Source organism: Ambystoma mexicanum, chromosome 12 (assembly GCF_040938575.1).
Source record: "Ambystoma mexicanum isolate Mex_15411 chromosome 12, UKY_AmexF1_1, whole genome shotgun sequence".
NCBI classification, from domain to species: domain Eukaryota; kingdom Metazoa; phylum Chordata; class Amphibia; order Caudata; family Ambystomatidae; genus Ambystoma; species Ambystoma mexicanum.
The window spans coordinates 445,920,861-445,939,739 of NC_090936.1; the positions used below are offsets into that span (position 1 = coordinate 445,920,861).

The window sequence follows — 18,879 nt, forward strand, 5'->3', positions numbered from 1 at the left end:
ATGACTGGCTTCTACAAGAAGGTCCTTCCATCTATGCCACAGTAGACGGATGTAACAACTACTCACAAGAAAGAAAATACATAACAAATACACCCCTATTCCCACCATAACATCAAAGTGCTTAATAAGAACCCACCAGAACCAATCAGAAAACGGTCTCTGGTTTTAAACACTTTGCTTCTGAAATTCTGCATACTTGGGATCTTAGCCTTTTAACTCTTGTCCAGCTTCCCAACACACATTAGAGAACAATAGCCTACTCATAGAAGACAAATATATCTATGGTCTTATTTAGACTTTGTTTTCTTCTTATCCCACTACCATATGTGACAATGCACACAAATTGTTCACAAAGTCAGAAATGACACTCCTCTTCACACTTAAATTGAACACATGATCCCTCAAACCCCAACTGACCCATACTTCAGTCTGGCCAGAATATATCAAAGCCCAGGCTGCTGTTATACCTTCATGTGGGAAATTGTTAACACGGCTAATCGATAGCCCCCTACATTTCTCCTGATGGGTAACTACAATGGCTTCAGAGGTAATAGACGACATTGCAGCTTTGCACTTTATCCAACTAATCTAATCCCCCTTTCGCCTACCCACAAAGTAGTCTATACTTTAGGTTTTCTGAAAGCATCAATTTCTCAAACATGGAAGTTCAATCCCCCGCCGATCACTGCATCACCTTCGACAGCATCAATATGCCTGCCACATGCACCACTGCATATGGACTCTATCCTTGTCTCGCCCCTGAATAACCATCCAAGCTTGTATTTATGGAAATGGTGTGTTGCACACACCACTCACCCCCATTAAACATTTAAATTAAAGCATCACCAGAGCCTTGATGGTGATTGCATTTCTCAGAATGGTGACAGAAAACCCCATAGCCCAGGCATTCAACAAGTCTTTAAACCTCATGTTGGTTAACATGAGGAGGTCTGGCCAAAACGTGGAATGTCCAAGCAAAAGCTCTCTAGACTGAGGTAAATGGAACAGCTGTGAAATGGATCCACTCCTCACTTTCAAATGGATTGTGTCCTCCCACGTATTCCTCATCTTTAGCTAGATATCCTTCCAGCTTTAGCTGCTTCGGAAAAAGAAATTAAGCAGTGGGTGCTGTGCATCAATGCAGTCGACTCAATGTCCCTCGAGGGCTTCCATGGCGGGGTCGACATCATCATCGGTATAGATGGCGCACGCATCGTCCATTGGCTTCAGTTCATTTTTCCATGATAGCCAACACTTCGAGAACTATGGTGCGCTTAGTTTTTTTGTGAAAACATCAAAGTACTATGGCCTTGTCTTTGACACCATCAACCCCGAAAACCGGGTTCAAAAAGTGTCACGGCTGCATGCCAAGATGTCCCTCACGGATCCTCATCAAGTGTGTCTGTGGTGCCTTGCTGTGGAGCATAGGACAGCAGACTTGGAGTCCTGTCAGTCCATGACTGGTAAGGCTCTGAAAGAGCGTAAAGGGAAATTAGCGGTGGGTAGGCCCCCTACTAAATCACCCTCAACGACTCTGTCGAAGAATCGCTCGTCTGACGAGTCGAGAGGTAATTCTCCTCGAAGAAAGAGGTCAAAATAGTGTTCAGTCTCCAGGCGCGGATCGCACCATTCCTTGTCCTCATCGAAGAAGACGAAGAAAAGGCGCTATAGGTCACCTACTTTTTCTTCATCCAATTCCTCTCCAGAGAGAAGGATAGCCTGCCTGTCTAAATCCTCGACACCAGCTCAGTGCGAGGAATTCAGGCAGGAAATGCTAAACATTTTCGAGAAGGAGGCCCCGACCCGCTCTTAAGAAAAAGAAAAAAGCCATTCTCCTATCGTGCCGTCGAAAGCCAACAAGGAAAGGGTTGCGGCTAAATCCCTCGAGCCCGGGACAAAGGTCGGAGACCCCCTCGAGAACAGTCAAGGTCACACCACAACGAAAAATCATTGAAGACTCCATCGAGTCGAGGATCAAGCCCTTCGAGTGCTCCGTTGACGCCAGGATCGACTGATAAATTGTCGAAGACATGGGTGCCTTAGGGTCAAGACAGTCAACTCCATAGGCACCGATATCGTCAATACCATTATTGTCGAAGAAACCGACGCCATCAGCGCTTTTGCCTGAAAAACCTCCAGTAATGTCAAAGGAAACTGAAGAATCTTATAAGCCTTTGCCAAGGAAAGATTTGTTCATATCTTTATCCTCGAGCCATCAGACCCGGACACTCCTCCATTGGGGCTGGAGTATGGCACTCCTAACATCCCAGATGCTCTTATATCTGAAGAGTCCAGGTTAAATGATTTATATAAGAATCTTCAATCTGCTAGTGGAATTGACACAACACCTTAATTGAGATTTGGCAAGCCAGACCCGGCAGACCATGCAGATGCCTCTTATAGGCAATTTATGACCGGAGTTATTGACTTTCTCGGATGGGGCAGACCTGCTCCACCATTCGAGCAAGACGATTTAACAGACATTCTTGACAACGATCTACTGAAGAATCCTGTTCTTCCATGTCATGTCGCCCTTCACAAAAAAGTAATGGCAAATTGGGAGGTTCCTGAATCTAGTCCTCTGGTGAATAAGAACCTCACCAAGAAATACAGGCCTTCAAGCAGCGACCCTGTCTACTTGTCAAAGCACCCAACACCAGAAAGCTTGGTGGTTAAGGCGGCGACGTCTACTTCCAAACAGGCTGCATACCCAACCATCCCACCAGATAGGGATGATAAGCGTTTTGATGATTGGGCAAGGAAAGTATTTTCTGGCGGGAGCATGTCTCTCAAATCTGCGAATGCCACTTGCGCCTTAGCAAAATTTACATCCACCCCGTGGGACTGTATAGCTGCGGCGGCTGACCATATTCCCAAAAGGGAAGAAAGAGATGGCTTCCTGAATATGGTAAGAGTTGGTAAGGAGGCTATGTGTGAGTCTCTACAATCAGGACTGGACTCAGCTGATAGCATCAGCAGAGCCATGGCGGCAAGCACATTAATGCACACATTTGCGTGGTTGAGTAAGTCAGGTTTTGCACCTGACATGCAGTTCAAGCTTCTCAACATGCCCTTTGACATACGCCAGCTGTTTGGCAGCAAGGCCGACTAAGGCTTGGAGAAGCTGCTGACCTCAAAGGCGTCAGCCAAATCCTTTGGTGCCACCATCAGAGAGCCACAGCCATCTCACCCCAGTGGATCATCTTGGAAAGGCAAATCCGTTCGCTACTACATCTCCGGTGGAAGAGCGAGAGGACTGGCTAGTCAAAGGGGCCAAAGAAGATTCCCTCCTGGTGGACGAGGGAGAGGTGCAAAGCCCGCCCAAGCAACGGCTACTTTACCATCAGCCGCTACTTCAGCCACCTCAAAACCTCTCTGAGGCCTTAAGACATAAGACCCCGATGGGAGGCAGACTCGCACTGCATCTGCAAGAATGGCAGGGTATTACTTAAGATGCTTGGGCATTGGAGAAAGTAGCCCAGGGTTACTGCCTCCACCTTCTAAAAAGTCATCAGGACCATCCACCGGGGAGCCACTCTTTCAAAGTGCCGGATCCGTTCCTTGTGCAGGACATTTTTAACCTGCCAGAGAAAGGTGCTATAGAACCAGTATGTGTAATTTAGAGGAACAAAAGGTGTTACTCTCCTTATTTCCTAATCCCCAAGGACAGGGTATTGAGACCCATTTTGGACTTCAAATGCTTGAACAATTTCCCCAGGAAGGGCAAGTTCAAAATAGTTACGCTTTCTCAGATAGGGCCCTCCAGCCCCAGGATTGAATGGTGTCATTGGACCTTCAGGATGCTTACTGTCATGCGCCCATCTATCACATGCACAGAAAATACCTGAGGCTCACCGTTGGCGGTTCTCATTATCAGTTTTGAGTTCCTCCATTCGGGCTGACCTCTGCCCTGTGGGTCTTCACCAAGTTGATGGCGGTGGCGGCAGCGAGTATCGGGAGAGGCGGGATTCCCGTCTACCCCTACCTGGATGATTGGCTGATCAGGGCTTGTTCTCCCGATCAGGCCCTGGAACTTCTCAGCATAACCTGCAACTCTCTCCACAGACTGGCCTTCTTCCTCAATTACAAGAAGTGCCACATGATGCCATCTCAAAAACTCCCAATTCATTGGAGCAGTACTGATGGCATCCTTGGGAAAAGCCTCGGCACCCGAGGTGAGGGCTCAACACATTCGAGAGATGGTCCTCAAATTCCAGAGTGCCCAGCATCTCCCGCCAGAAGTTGCTCGGCCTCATGGCATCCTGCATTTTCCTTGTGCCAGAGGCTCGCCTGCGAATGTGATCCCTTCAATGGGCTCTCAGGACAAAGTGGTCTCAATTCTCAGGCAAGATGTCAAACCTACTCCAGGTTCCAAGCAGAGTTGCACAGGATCTCCTGTGGTGGGTCTGTGAGGACAACCATTTTTGGCAACCATGGCCGGCGATAACAGTAGTTACGGACGCCTCACTCACAGGGTGGGGAGCCCACGCAAATGATCGGACAGTCGGTGGTCGTTGGTCTCCATTGGAGTCCAAACTACACATAAACGGTTTGGAGCGGAGGGTGATCTGACTTGCAGAGAAGGCCTTTTTGCCCTCTGTACGGGGAAAGAATTTCCTGATAATGACGGACAACACAGTGGCTATGTACTACCTCAACAAGAGAGGAGGTGTAGGGTCACTACCACTGTGCAGAGAAGCAATGCAGTTCTGGTTCTGGCAGTTCAGGAAGCAATCTCCCTATCAGCAGTTAACCTACCCGAAGAGGAGAACACGACGGCAGATGCTCTGTGAGCAGGCAGAGCACAGTCTCTCACGAGTGGGAACTAGCTCAAGAAGTCCTTCAAGAGATCTTCACCCTTTCGGGAACACATTGGGTAGATTGGTTCATGACCAGTGTCAACTGGAAGTGCAGTCTCTCCTGCTCCAGAGAATTTCCCCCAAGAGGAGCTCTAGGAGACGCGTTCATAGTGGACTGGGAGTTTCACTCATGTACGCGTTTCCTGCAGTACCTGTCAATTCCACATGACTAGGAGGTTGAGAAAGTTTGGGAAATCCATGATCCTAATTGCTCTGGATTGTGCCAGGAGGATGTAATTCTTTGTGGAAGACATATGTTCTGCCCTCTAATGTGTCTTGCACAAAGAGAGGACCTTCTCTTGCGAGAGGAGGGTCAGGTTCTCCATCCAGAGGTCAAGACACTCAACATTCACGCATGGTTTCTGAGAGGTTGCGATATAAGGATTGGGACCTCCCGGATGACGTAATGAAGATTTGCTTTCGGCCAGGAGGGCAGCAACAAAATCCTTGTACCGCTGCCGTTGAAATACATTCTGCAGCTGGTGCAGGTAAAATAATGTGGATCCTTTTCTGTGCAGTACACCTATGGTGCTGTCCATTTGGCAAATCTGGGGCTCCAGATTGGAACAATAAAAGGTTATTTGGCAGCGCTTTCCATCTTCAAGCACACATATGAAGAGGAATCATATTTCAAGATACCTTTTAATCATACAATTTCTTAAAGGGCTCACTAACCTATTGCCTCCTACACCCTTTCAAGTGCTAATTTGGGATCTTAATCTTGTATTGAAATCTCTATTGTGTGCTCCCTTTGAGCCACTCCATTCATGTCCACAAAGGCTACTAACATTTAAAACCATTCTGTTAGTTGCATTGACATCAGCCCACAGGGTGAGTGAGTTGCAGGCCTCATCTAGTAAGCCACATTTTACTATTTATTACAAGGACAAGGTTGTCTTTAGGGTTAAACTCCTTTTTTGCCAACCTTTATATCAGATTTTCATTTATCCCAGGAAATTGTGCTTCCAACATTCTATCCGCCTCCTCATCCTGCCAAGTAGGAGGACAGGCTACATAGTCTTGATCCCAGAAGGGCTTTGTGCTTTTCCGTTTCACGGATGGTGAAAATATGCCAGCATGACCAGCTTTTCATTGGGTACACTGGGCATACTGGGATTTCCAGTTATAAAACAAAATTTGTGCAGATGGATAATTTTTGCCATGACAGAATGCTACAGATTGGCTGGAAAAGATCCCCTTGAAGGCTTGAGAGCTCATTCCACAAGGGGCATGGTGACATCTTCTGCTCTGCGAAGATGGGTGACTATAAAAGACATTTGTGCGGCAGCCACTTGGTCTACCATTCACACATTTACAAAGCATTACTGCCTGGTTTCATCCTCTAGCTAGGAAGGATGATTTGGGAGCTGTCCCACATTCAATCTATGACAAATCTTAAGTCTGAAAATTCTTACTCCCTCCTCCAAAACCTAAAGCTGCTTTGGGAGTATATCTAAAGATGAGGAATACGTGGGAGGTCACAATCCATTCAAAGAACAAGTTACTTACCCCAGGTAACTTTCTTTCGATTCGATGTTCCTCTCATGTATTCCTCATAGCCTCTTCCAGCCTACCCCACTGTAGAATGTCTAGGCATTACACTTTACGCTCTTTCAAAGTCTGATACTGTCTGTGACTCACTGATGCTCTGTAATTCTGCAAGAGGAAAAAAACAGAACTGAAGCCAACAATGACGTCGACCCTGAGATGGAAGTCCTTGAGGGACATAGTCGACCGCATGGATGCACATCACCCTCTGACAATTTTTCTTTTCCGAAGCAGCTAAAGCTGGAAGGATATCTATCTAAAGATGAGGAATATGTGGGAGGAACATCCTATCGAAAGAACGTTACCACGGGTAAGTAACTTGCTTTTCTGATGGGTGCCATCCAATCGGGGTTGGTGTCACCCATTTATTTATTGTGTATTTATCACAATAATGTACCCATAACCTTAATATAAAAAAGATTGTGTTGTAGTGCACCATGGTCCTTCCCCATGCCAATTGTGTGCACAATATTTCAATTGCAGATGTATACTAGTGATACAGGGGCGTGCCTACGGTGGCCTACAGCTAGAGGATGGGCATTAACAACACAGATTACCCAAAAAGGCACCTAATTCTGGAGGAAGATGAACTTCCTTTTCCTAACCTTTGATAAAACAGTAATATTAGGTTTATAGATGGGGAGTCCCATCCCGTTTTACTGGTTACAGGTGCAAGGAGCAGCTTCTGCATTGGCCCAGAAAGCACAGAACTAGACACCTATCTCAACAAATACGTACTCTACATTTTATAAATAGAAATGGGTCCTCAGTGTTTGATCCAAGGCCAGTATGAGGGAAGCCAGAGCATTATTCAAAAGAGAAAGATACTTTTTTTTTTTTTAATGTATATCGTCTCAGGCTACTGTGATTATGGATTCCTGTTTTATTTTCGACCACTCTTATTCCAATAATATGCGTTTTTATTTGGGAGGATCTTTGTAATGATTCAATGTAAATTGTTGTGTTTTTATCTTAACCTTTTTATCATGAGAATTATTAAGGTTAAACAAGTGGGTTTTAACCAATAAACAATTTAAAAAAAATGAAAATGATTAAAAAAACCGGAATCTGCAGCTGATGCTGATGGAGGCCAGCAGTTGGATGACTCGTTATCTCTGGCAGGGTAAGACGCAGAGAGTTGCTTACAGTGCTGTCATCCTGCCGAAGGGAAGGGTGGGGCAGGGTTCCCCGACTTGGACTGTTGCTATAAAGCAGCGCAACTACAGGCCTGGTTCCCTATTTGAGGGTTGATCGAGAAACAGTGGGTCTACCTGGAAAATGTCCTGTTGAGGCCAGTCACGGCTGGGGAGTGGTTATGGGTTCGGATGGGGAGTATTACGAGGAGAATTAGAGAGCATGGCATTCTGGGTCTGGTATGGGATATTTGGAAGAGGCATCCGAGGAGGAGGGGTCGCTGCATGGCCTTCTCCGTTGGGTCATATTTGGCCTCCGCCAGTGAGGGATGAACTCCCTGATCTGCTGTGATTTAAAAAATGGTTTGTGGTGGGACTGGAAAGAATAGGGCAGCTTATGGGTGTGGGTGAATTTCATACCCATACAGAACCTAGAAGCTCGTCTTAATATTGGCAAACTGTCAATGTTCAGTTATTTACATCTGAAAGGGGTTCTAACTGTGTATAAATGGAAGGCAGTGATACAGAGAGAATTAACTCTCAATTGAAAAAATATTAGATACACATGAAGACTCTAGGGGACTCATGTCTGTGTTATGTGCCACCCTGGTTGCGGTAAGGATGGGGGGGGGGTGACTGAGGGACTGAAAAGGAGATAGGAAAAGAATCGGGGAGGAACTTGGATGATGATTTATAGGGTAGGGAAGGTGGCATATAAAACGTCAATAGCATGTCAATATAAATTGCACAGCATTAAGTTATTAAATAGGTGACAGTGAGTGAAGTTATCCAAAATGTTTCCAGCAGTGACATTGTGTGCAAAGAGCACTTCTTGGCATATGTGGTGGTCTTGCCATAGAGTGCAGGCCTATTGGAAGGAAGTCCTGGGATGGATCAGAGGATTGGATGGGATTCATAGAGTGCAAGCCCCCAGGTTGACTTTATTTGGATTAGAGGAGGGGGAGGAGAGATGCAGCGCCCTGTGTCACATGGCCCATTTTACACTTTTAGCGGCTAGAGCCTGTTTGGCGATTGCCTGGAAAAGAGAATCCCTACCGAATGAAAGGGAATGGGAAGTTAATGCCAGGGAAATATATTAAATGGAACACATCACAGCAACATTGCATGCGCTAAAGCCCTCCCAGGAAGGGGAATGGATGAACGTCTTACAGAAATATTGTGCAAAGAGCAGGGGAGTGCCCCTGGGCACCAGTGTAACCCTTTAGCAATTTTGATGATGAACATTTTGCCCTTTAGCAATTTTGAACATTTTTATGATGACCTGCCCAGTATGCCCGTTCCGCTTTGGCATAAGCTGATAGGACTCCTTGAACATTATACATGTAAGGACGGCCTGCATGATTGCTCACAAAGAAGCTGTTCTTTATTATGTTTCTGTTGATGCACTGCTCGTCAGCATTGGGGTTGGGATGGATGGGGTGGGGGTTCGGGAGGGAGTGGGGATTGAATTTGTTTCATTATAGTTCGGTTCTGATAACCTTACATTGTGTAATGGATATTTGAGTAAAAAGGAATTAAACAAAAAAAAGCAGAATATGCATTGTAGTGAGGGCACCAATGGTCGCATACTGGCTCTATACAAGACCACTGCACTACTTTTCTGAAATCCTGGCAACCAAGGATCACTCAACAAGATATTTCAATAAAGACCATTATGGAGTGTATATATATTCTGTGCTGCCGGGTGCGAGGTAAAGGTATGATTGTCATCCTTAAAGAATATCAGTCCAATATTAGACCAAAGAATGTTGTTGAAATACGCTGCTAGAATGACTGCTTCTACGTTAACGTCCTATGGGTGTTTGCCAAAGAAATGAAAGAACAGCATCACGTGGTATATGTGCCTTTACAATGCAACCTGTGATCGGGTGTTGGGTTGAAATGTGGAACTGCATTGCTTCCACTAATACGCCTGCTGCAGAAAGAGACTGGGAAGTTGGTCTGACATTGCTTTCTACATTCAAAATCCTGATTCAAATAATGTTCTCTCTTTAAATAGTTCTTTCCCCACTCATAATGTAATCACAGAAAAGTCAACATCCCGTCTCCTCAGGGTACACCTATCCATGCTGAGGTTCCCGTCCATATGCATATCAGTCTTGTCTTTGATTGCTCCAAGACAGGGATGAAGATGCTTGTAACATTTGTTAGAGAACTTGGTGCATCAAAGTAACTAGATGGTAACCTGTTGTGTCTCAGCAAAACGTATACATTGAAAATTCAAATCCTATTGCCTAGTCAGCCGCAAAGTCGCATAGATCTATAATTTGAACATAACGTAATGAACACATTTGGCCTACTTTGCCATGGATTATTAGCAGTGGGGTTTGTGATGGTTATGCACAGTTACCTTGCACCTGGCTTTTTTGTTGTTTGCCTGTCTTCCCCCCCCCCCCACCACCCCACCCAATGTAGACATTGAGTAGTGATGCAGATATTTGCTCAACCCCACCCAACCTTTTGGGCTAAGTTGATTGTTGCGCATCTCTTTGCTTCAAGGTCCAACCCGACGAGACCACTGGTACATCACTGCTTCTTGTGCTCTGTTGGTGAGCTTGACTACGGCTGGGATCATATTCATGGTTTTGTTACCAGGTAAGTGTCGCAATTAGCATTTTAGGAAGTAAATGAAAGTTGAACCTTCTCCACTATAAAGGAACAACCAGATTAAGCCTGGGAATATGTGCCCCAGTATTTTGAGCTCTTTGGGGTGTAAAAGGCATCTGGAACGTCCAAATCCGGTGGGTGCAGTTCAGGCATTGTTAAAGTATACCATAATCATTTGCAAGCAGAAACTTTATAGAAACTGCAAACGTATTGTGGTAGAATCAGAAACTTATTTGGTTGCATTTATTTAAAGTTGAACATTTCATAAACTAACATTTGATATACTGTTTTCTGAATGTACAGCAGTATATGGCTTTTTATCGTGTTTCAAACAGTACCCTAAGGCAGTTGTTCATGCTAATTGCAAACCACTTTGTGGTTCCCCACCCTATTTGTGTAAACTGCTCGGCAGAATTGAATACACAGTCTAGTCCTGTTGGTCCTGCTTCCGCTGTAACAAAGGTGAGAGGAGCGCAAGACAAACTCGGAGGAAGCGATTCCTGTTGCAGCGCACGCTGACAGGGCTCAACCCCATAGAACCCATCAGGCTTGTCTGAGTCTGGTCTGTGCCTTCAGTCTCTCGCCACACACTAAAGACAATTACTTTAATGTGGCCTTTGGGCCATGTGGGCTGGTTCTGGCCATGCAGCCTGTTTGATCAGAAAGTCAATTTGGGCTTTCCTTTTGCTAACTTTAGTATTCCCCCAAATATCGCTCTGGCTTTTTGGAATCCCGACTTTTTGCTGATAGAATGACTTCTACTTAAGTCATATTTTATTTCATTAGTTTGTCTATGCGTTTTGATGTTTCATTGATTGGTTTTCTGTCATACTTATAAATACAATGCAAGGATGTACCTGCAGGTTAATGAATGATGCTTCCACTCACGCAATGTTTGCCAAATTGTCATGTCTTATAATAGTATTTCACTTAAATAGAGACATTACAATATTGATTTCAATATGTTTTAATGAAATTAATAGAGCTGTTCATGTTTATCTTGATTAGTATCTAGACTAAATGTCTTCACCATATGGGGTCATATTTTGTTAATGTTTAGGGTCAATCTCTCCATCAAGGATAGGTGCTTACCTGGACAGTGTAAGGAAAACATGGTATCAACAGTAAGACAAACACAAGTGACCACAGTTCGACAGTGTTTATTGAACTTTCGCAAGGGTGTGATAAACACCTATCTAAACCTTAAATCTACAGATGGGAGCAGGCTACCGCCATCAAATAATAATAATGCAGTCCTAGTGGAGTCTTGTCAAAATAAAAGGGCCTGTACTAAAAAACCTATTGCCAGTCCTTACCACTAATTTACAAATAGTGTGGGGTAATGTTCATGAAAAAGAAAAGTGTTCACAAAATGATATGTCATGATGTTCGGGCCGTTGACCTCCCGTCCCCACATTTTTAGCACGGTATAAGGCTGTTCACTGGAGCAAAGCACACACTCTGGCTTCTGCAGTACGAAGAATACCGTTCCATTACCCGCATCAGGACCTTCTGTGTCCAAGTCTCCTTACTTCTTAAATGTTTCTTGACTCAGAGGGCCTGATGTACAAAAACAAGATGCAAAAGTTATTTTCTTTTTACTAGTATTCAATTTGGTTGTTCACCCTGGATCCTCCTTAGCCGGGCTCAGATCCCTTTCAAAATAAAAGTTCAATGTTGGATCCCCTTCTTCCGGGCTCAGATCCCCTTATTACAATGTTCAGAGAATTCTTTCTTAGGTGATTTACGGTTCACGATAACAATCTTTAAAAGTCAAAGGTACTTCCCTCCATGCAACCCTCTCTGGTCTCGCCGTCTTTCTCCTCGTATTAAACTGCCATCTTGGAACTGCTGTTTCCTTGTGTGCTTTGCCTTTTATCTGCCTGGGGAAAGTGTGATGGAAGTCAGGTGTGCGTAATGATCAGTAATTCTCCAGCATGGGGTCTGGCATGGATTCACATGTTCATGAATATTCCCCGTCGTCAGGCTGGGAATCCATAGTAAAGAAAAAATCAGTTTCAGTTTTGTTTCTGAACTGTCTTTCTCCTAATAACCAATCACTGGTCTCTGGGTCATATTGCCCCCAGCCAATGACTGCCCTCTACCTAGGCCCCTCCTCTGGCAGCCATTCTCAGATTTTTACCGCACATTCAAGTGTTGGGAGTCCTCGTGCTATAGCTCTCAAGCTTTTATTGCGTTTTGCAATTTTTCAAACAGTAAAATTTTTTCGGTCAATCGAGCCTCAAGCTCCACCGTTTCTACTTCCGATCAACACGGACCCGTTTCGGAATTTTCTATGCCCCTCAAGGGCGAAGTATTTGTTGAGTTCCGCTTCTTGGAGGATTCCAGAAGATCTTTGAGGCCTACCCCGCGTGGACATGCCCAGGACAAAGGAAACGCAACGCCCGGATCCACGCTGTTCAGGAGCTGCCCTGGATGCGGATTGCAGAATGTCTTCAAGGAGGACAAGCATTCTAGATGCCTCTACTGCCTTCAAGAAGACAAAACGCATGTGGAGAAGGACTGTGCGTTTTGCAAGAACATGTCCGAGCGGACTATGAAGGATCGGCGTATCCGCCTCACCAACAGGCTGGAAGGGAAGAGCCCAGCGGTAGGTGAGAAGAAGTCTGAGCGGTCTTCTAAGACCTTTGAGGATGCTCCGGCGACGGGGGCCCAACAAAAGGCAAAGCACCTCGAGTCCGCTGGCACCGGGAGCGCCGATCGGTCGGGCTCCTCGGCTGCCAGGCAGGGCGCACTTTCACCAACGCCATCAACCACGAGCCAACGCTCTGGCTCGGAGAAGAGGAAATCGGAGAACCCGGGTAATCTTCGGGAGAAGTCCCAGTCAATCCCAACGGAGACAGCTGAGGGGGAGCAAGGCGGTGACCCGCCCCCCAAGGTGAAGGCCTCAAGCGCGTCCAAAGTCATGAAGGCCCTGATTCACCCGGCTAAGGCCTCTATCGACAGAGTCGTGGGAGCCGTGGGGAAGCCTGTGTAGGCTACCCCAGTGGAGGCGACCTCGGGGCCCAGAGTTTCCCTGCCACCGCGGAGGGAATCCTCTTTTGAGCCCATCGATAAGACCCCCGTAAGAACCCCGGTGGAAAAAGAAGAGGGGGGCCCCGGTGGCCATCACGGACACGGATACAGCCTTTGAAGAGGAGCTGGCTGGAGTCGTGAAGATCCTGAACAAGAAGTTCGAGGAGGTCCGGTCCCACGGGAGGGATCCCGACGAGGCGGATGAAGAAAGCGACGGTGGTGCCGACGAAGATACCGTGGAGGCGGAGGATTCCACTCCCCAACCGTTGCGCCCGTCGCAGTCGGTACCTGGGCCACAGGACAACTCAGGCGCAATCTTGATGGCGATCCAGGTCTTGTGTACGGAGATAAGGACAAGGTTGCCCTTACCCCCAACGGACGATCCAGCGGAGCCTGGACCGTCGGGAAGCCCTCCGAGCAAGCGGAGGAGAATTCACCCCACCCTTCCAGCCTTCGCGGCCCTCACAGCCTTCATCAACTTCCCCTGATCCGAGGGATGACACGGGAACAGAGACGGCCACGACGGGGACAGATGACGGTGGTGATGACGGGATGGGCCTTTCATCACCACCTCCTCTGGCCTCCCCGCCCGATGAAATTGGTCCTTCCATGCCATGATCGCCAGGGCATCCGAGCTCTTCCAGCTCTGCCCCGAAGAACAGAAGAAGGAAGGTTTCCTCTATCAACGGCGCGAGGCCAAGAGGAAGACGGTCCTCTCGGTCCCGATGCTTGACGACATCTGGGACGAGGGGCTATCGCGCCTGAAGAACCCGTCCACGACTCCTGCCAAGAGAGGCCGGTACATGAAGTACCGGGTCCCGGATTCCGCCCCCATGTGCCTTAGGGCGCAGCCGACCCCGGATTCGGTCGTCTCGGCGGCGGCCAAGAAGAAAGTGGCGGGGGCGACAGCTTCGACCTCCGCGCCGGACGGCTAGGGGGAAGAAACTGAACGGCATGGGACGACGGGTCATATCAGCGGCGACGACAATTAGAGCGGCCAACGCCCTCGCGATTGTGGCCCGCTATGAGAGGGAGCTGTGGTTTAAGATCGATCCTCTGCTGGACTTCCTCCCGGACGACAAGAGGGCTGAGGCCCTGGAGATCCTGCAGGAAGGCGAGGTGGCGTCGGACCACGCCATAATGGTGGCCACGGACATTGCTGACACCGGTTTCCGCCAGATGGGCAACAATGTTTGCCTTTGCCGGTGTGGTTGGCTTAAGGCAACTGATTTCTGCCAGGACGTGCAAACCAGAGTTTTGGACATGCCTTTCGATGGGAACAACCTGTTTGGCAAGACAGTGGATGATTCACTGCAGGCCATCAAGGCCGACACAGAGACGGCTCGGGCCATGGGAGTTTTGCAGCAACGACTGCCGCCCTTTCAGAACTCCGGAGGCAAGCAAGGTGGCTCCAAAGGATTCGGCGGTGGCTCCTCGGCGTACTGCCAGGCGGCCCGCTCCTCGTCACAGGAGGCCTACAGAGGACGCAGCAAGTCAGGAGGATCTCGTTGTCGCCAAGGCGGCAAGGCCTGCTGCCAAGCAGGACTGAACCGGCTGTAGCGTCGGGCCCACACCTGAGCACCCCGGTTTTGGAGGCCAGCTTGCGAAGTTCATCAGCGTGTGGGAGTCCATCCCCACCGACCGATGGGTGCTGGATGCCGTGGCCCGCGGGCACACTCAAGTTTCTAAAGAAAGAAGTGCCCCCGCATTCCACCTGTGGCCAGATAGGAAAACCACGTCCCCCACCTGCTGCTGGATGTAAGGGCGATGCTGAAGAAAGGAGCCATCAAGCTCGTCCCAAAGGGGCTCTGGGGCTCCGGAGTGTATTCGCGATACTTCCTTGTAAGAAAGAAGACCGGCGGCTGGCGACCCATCCTGGACCTTCGTCGTTTAAACCAGTACATCAGGTCCCAGAAGTTCCGGATGGTCACCCTCCAGCATGTGCTGGGGCAGCTGGGGGAAGGTGACTTCCTATCGTCGCTGGACTTGGAGGATGCCTACTTCCATATCCCCATTCTAAAAGGACATCGAACGTTTCTCAGACTCGTAGTCCAAGGGCGGCACTACCAGTTCAAGGCCCTCCCTTTCGGATTGAAGTCAGCACCCAGGGTGTTCACCAAGTGCCCAGCAGCAGTGGCGGCGCGGCTGCGCCTGCAGGGGATCCACGTCTACCCCTACTTGGATGATTGGCTCATCCGAGCAAGGACAAGAGAACTCTCCGTCGAGCACACAGCGAAGACCGTCCAACTGCTCACGCATCTGGGATTTTCCATCAACTTCGCGAAATCCCACTTGGTTCCGTCGCAGGCCGCACTGTTCCTGGGAGCCAGGCTCGACACAGTGGTGCGATTGGCCTCTCCGGAGGAAAGGACGAAGGCCATCCTGGGCAAGATGCAGTGGCTTTCGACCATGGAGATGGCCAGGGTGAGGTCCATCAAGTCCTTTCTCGGCATGATGTCCTCGTGCAACTACCTCGTGCGCCTGTGCAGGCTGCGGATGCGTCCACTGAAAGAGTTCCTCGACGCCCGTTGGATGCAAGCGGCGGGCAGCTTCGAGGACATGATCTCGCTCAACGAGACCTTCCGCCAAGCGATCCGGTGGTGGGGCACCCACGCGCATCTGGTGGAGGGTACGGACTTCCAGACCCCAGCACATCAGGAGACGGTGATGACGGATGCCTCCCTGGAGGGATGGGAGTGCACACCGGAGATCTCCACACAAGAGGCCTTTGGCTCCCGGAGGAGTGGCCACTACACATCAAGGTCCTGGAGCTCCGAGCTGTGTTCTGGGCCCTCGGGTCGTTCCTTCTGTCCCTCGAGAGCAAGGTGGTGAGGATCTTCACCGACAACACCACCATGATGTTCTACATCCGGAAGCAGGGAGGCACCAGATCCCCAGTCCTATCCAAGGAGGCCCATGATCTGTGGCACCGGGCCGTCGCCCAAGGGATGTTTCTGGTACCCTTCCACCTGGCAGGAATAAAGAACACCAATGCCGACTCACTCAGCAGGGAGCTGTGCTCGTGCCACGAGTGGGAACTGCGGCAGGATTAAGTGGATCTGCTATTCCAACGATGGGGCAATCCCCAGATCGTCCTATTTGCAACGGCGACGAACACCAAGTGCCGGAGGTACACCAGCAGGTTTCCCCAGACGGGGAGCATGGGCGATGCCTTCTCATTCCCCTGGGACGGCCTGTTCCTGTATGCGTTCCCGCCGTTGCTGCTGCGACTCATCAACCAACTCAGATGGTCCTGGTGCAGGATGATCCTCGTCGCACCGCATGGCCAAGAGAGATCTGCTTCCCGGACCTTCTGGACATGTCAGGGTCCCCCCCCCCCAGTCAAACTGCCGACGGACGTGGATCTCCTCACCAGAGAAGGAGGTGCCATCCTCCACCACGATGCAGGGTCACTGAACTTGCAGACATGGCTCCTGCAGCACTAGAGTTTGGAGGGTACGATATCCCGGCGATTGCAAGGAGGTGCCAGGGCGTCCTCAACTCTGAAGTGCTATGGACACAAATGGAAGAGGTTTTCTGTCTGGTGCCGGGCACAGAAGATTAACTCTGTGGATTATAGCCCCTCAAGTGCTGCCGTACTTATTATCGCTGGCCAAAGCGGGGCTGGCCCATGCCTCCATCAAGATCCATCTGGCAGCTATCTCCCGCTATACCAGAACTCCGGGGCGCTCCTCCCTGTGGTCCGATCGCCAGGTGAAGGAGTTCATGAAGGGACTGTTCTGATCGTTCCCGCCGGTGAAGGCTCCAGCCCCAGCATGGGAGCTCAACGTGGTGCTGACCAGGCTCATGGGGCCGCCATTCGAGCCTCTGCGTTCGGCACCTTTGAAGTTCCTGTCGTGGAAAACCGCGTTTCTTGTGGCCATCACCTCCGCACGACGAGTGGGAGAAATCCAGGCCCTCCTGCAAGCCTCCATACCTGACTTTCCACGAGACGAGGGTGGTGCTGAGGACGCACCCCTTCTTCATGCCCAAGGTGCCATCAGACTTCCATCTCAACAAGCCCATGGTGCTACCCGTTTTCTTCCCGTCGCCGGCCTAGAGGACTTTGCGCTCACTGGATGTAGCTAGAGCGCTGAAGTTCTACGTGGACCGCACAAAGAGTTTTCGGAAGACATCACAGCTGTTTTTGAACTTTGGACCTGTGAACCAAGGGAAGGCCCTCTCGAAGGCTTGCATTTCCAAATGGCTGTCCGGCTGCATCATGCATTGTCACCGGTTGTCAAACCAACCGTTGCCCGGCCGTCCGAGAGCCCATTCGACCAGAGCGATCGCTGCTACCACAGCGTTCCTATCTGGTGTGCCCCTGCTGGACATCTGCATGGCTGCTACATGGAGGTCAACCCACACCTTCACGAGATTCTACTGCGTCGACCGGGATTCCAGGGAGGAGTTCAGTGTCGGCCAGGCAGTGCTGAGCAACATGTTCGCCTGAAGGTGGTCCTAGTGAGGAGGTAAGAGATGCTTGATGTTGAGTTGATGAAATACTTAATGTTGAGCCTTGCCACCTCCCGTGGTTGTGCATGTGTGTACTGCTATGTATTCTTGTATTCATGAGCATAGCATATGAATCCATGCCAGACCCCATGCTGGAGAAGGAACAAGTTACTTACCTGTAACTGTTGTTTTCCAGCAGGGGTCTGGCATGGATTCACATGCGAACCCTCCCTATTACGTGTTTGCGGCTCTTCACTTGGTCATACTGCCACTTTACGTGCTACCAAATCTGAGGATGGCTGCCAGAGGAGGGGCTTAGGTAGAGGGCAGTTATTGGCTGGGGCAGTATGACCCAGAGACCAGTCATTGATTATTAGGAGAAAGACAGTTCAGAAACGAAACTGAAACTTATTTTTTCTTTACCGAGGATTCCCAGCCTGACAACGGGGAATATTCATGAGCATGTGAATCCATGCCAGACCTATGCTGGAGAACAACAGTTAAAGGTAAGTAACTTGTTACTTGCGTGACCTTGCCCGACCATTGTGTTAGGATATGCCAGATATACAGCTCTGGTGTTAGTCTGTTGTCGCTCACAGTGTTCTTGAGAAAGTGTTCATGTCGGGAAATCGGGGGCAGGTGGGGTTGAGTTCCTAGGTATCCTACCTGGTAGGATGGGGACAAGGTGTTACAGGAAAGAAGGGGATACTGCGTCTTACCATCCAGTGTCCCACTTCCACTCCCCTAAGACCCTTCATCCAGGTGATCCTCCCACACTAGTCCACCCCAAATACTGGATCCAAAGGCAATGACTGTGTCCTGACCACCTGGTTGACAGATCCCCGGGGACTAGCGGGTGAGACACTGTTAGGGAGAATTCTCAGAAATGTGCTAATTCCCTTCTACCTTTAGAGACCCCCAGCTCTTTTTGCTAGACTTTAGGACTTTTAATTTCTAACCTGGAGAGAGTGAGACCTTTTTTCCACTCTCTCATGTACTTTTCTGTGATTTGGACTCTGTTTCTTTTAACTTTGGAGTCTGACCTCCATAGGCATCACCTTTACATTGTGACACAAAGCACCTTCAGTGCAGTGGCAAATGGAAGTCTCTTAGACTTCCCAAATGTTTAAATACCTTGTGAAACTACTGTTTCCAAGAGCAGTGAAGTGAAATTGACTTTACTTACAGGTTGTAACTTTCTAGACCCAGCACACGCTATC

At 48.9% G+C, this 18,879-nt stretch overlaps 1 protein-coding gene across 2 annotated transcripts in view; it reads left to right on the top strand.

The window, feature by feature from the left end:
* Positions 1–18,879, top strand: part of IL17RA (interleukin 17 receptor A) — a 395,542-nt gene that overhangs the window by 361,685 nt on the left and 14,978 nt on the right. For both annotated transcript variants that reach the window (XM_069628649.1, XM_069628650.1), the window contains one exon: positions 10,061–10,156. In XM_069628649.1, the coding sequence (XP_069484750.1) occupies positions 10,061–10,156 (96 nt within the window). The remainder of the gene's footprint in view (positions 1–10,060; positions 10,157–18,879) is intronic.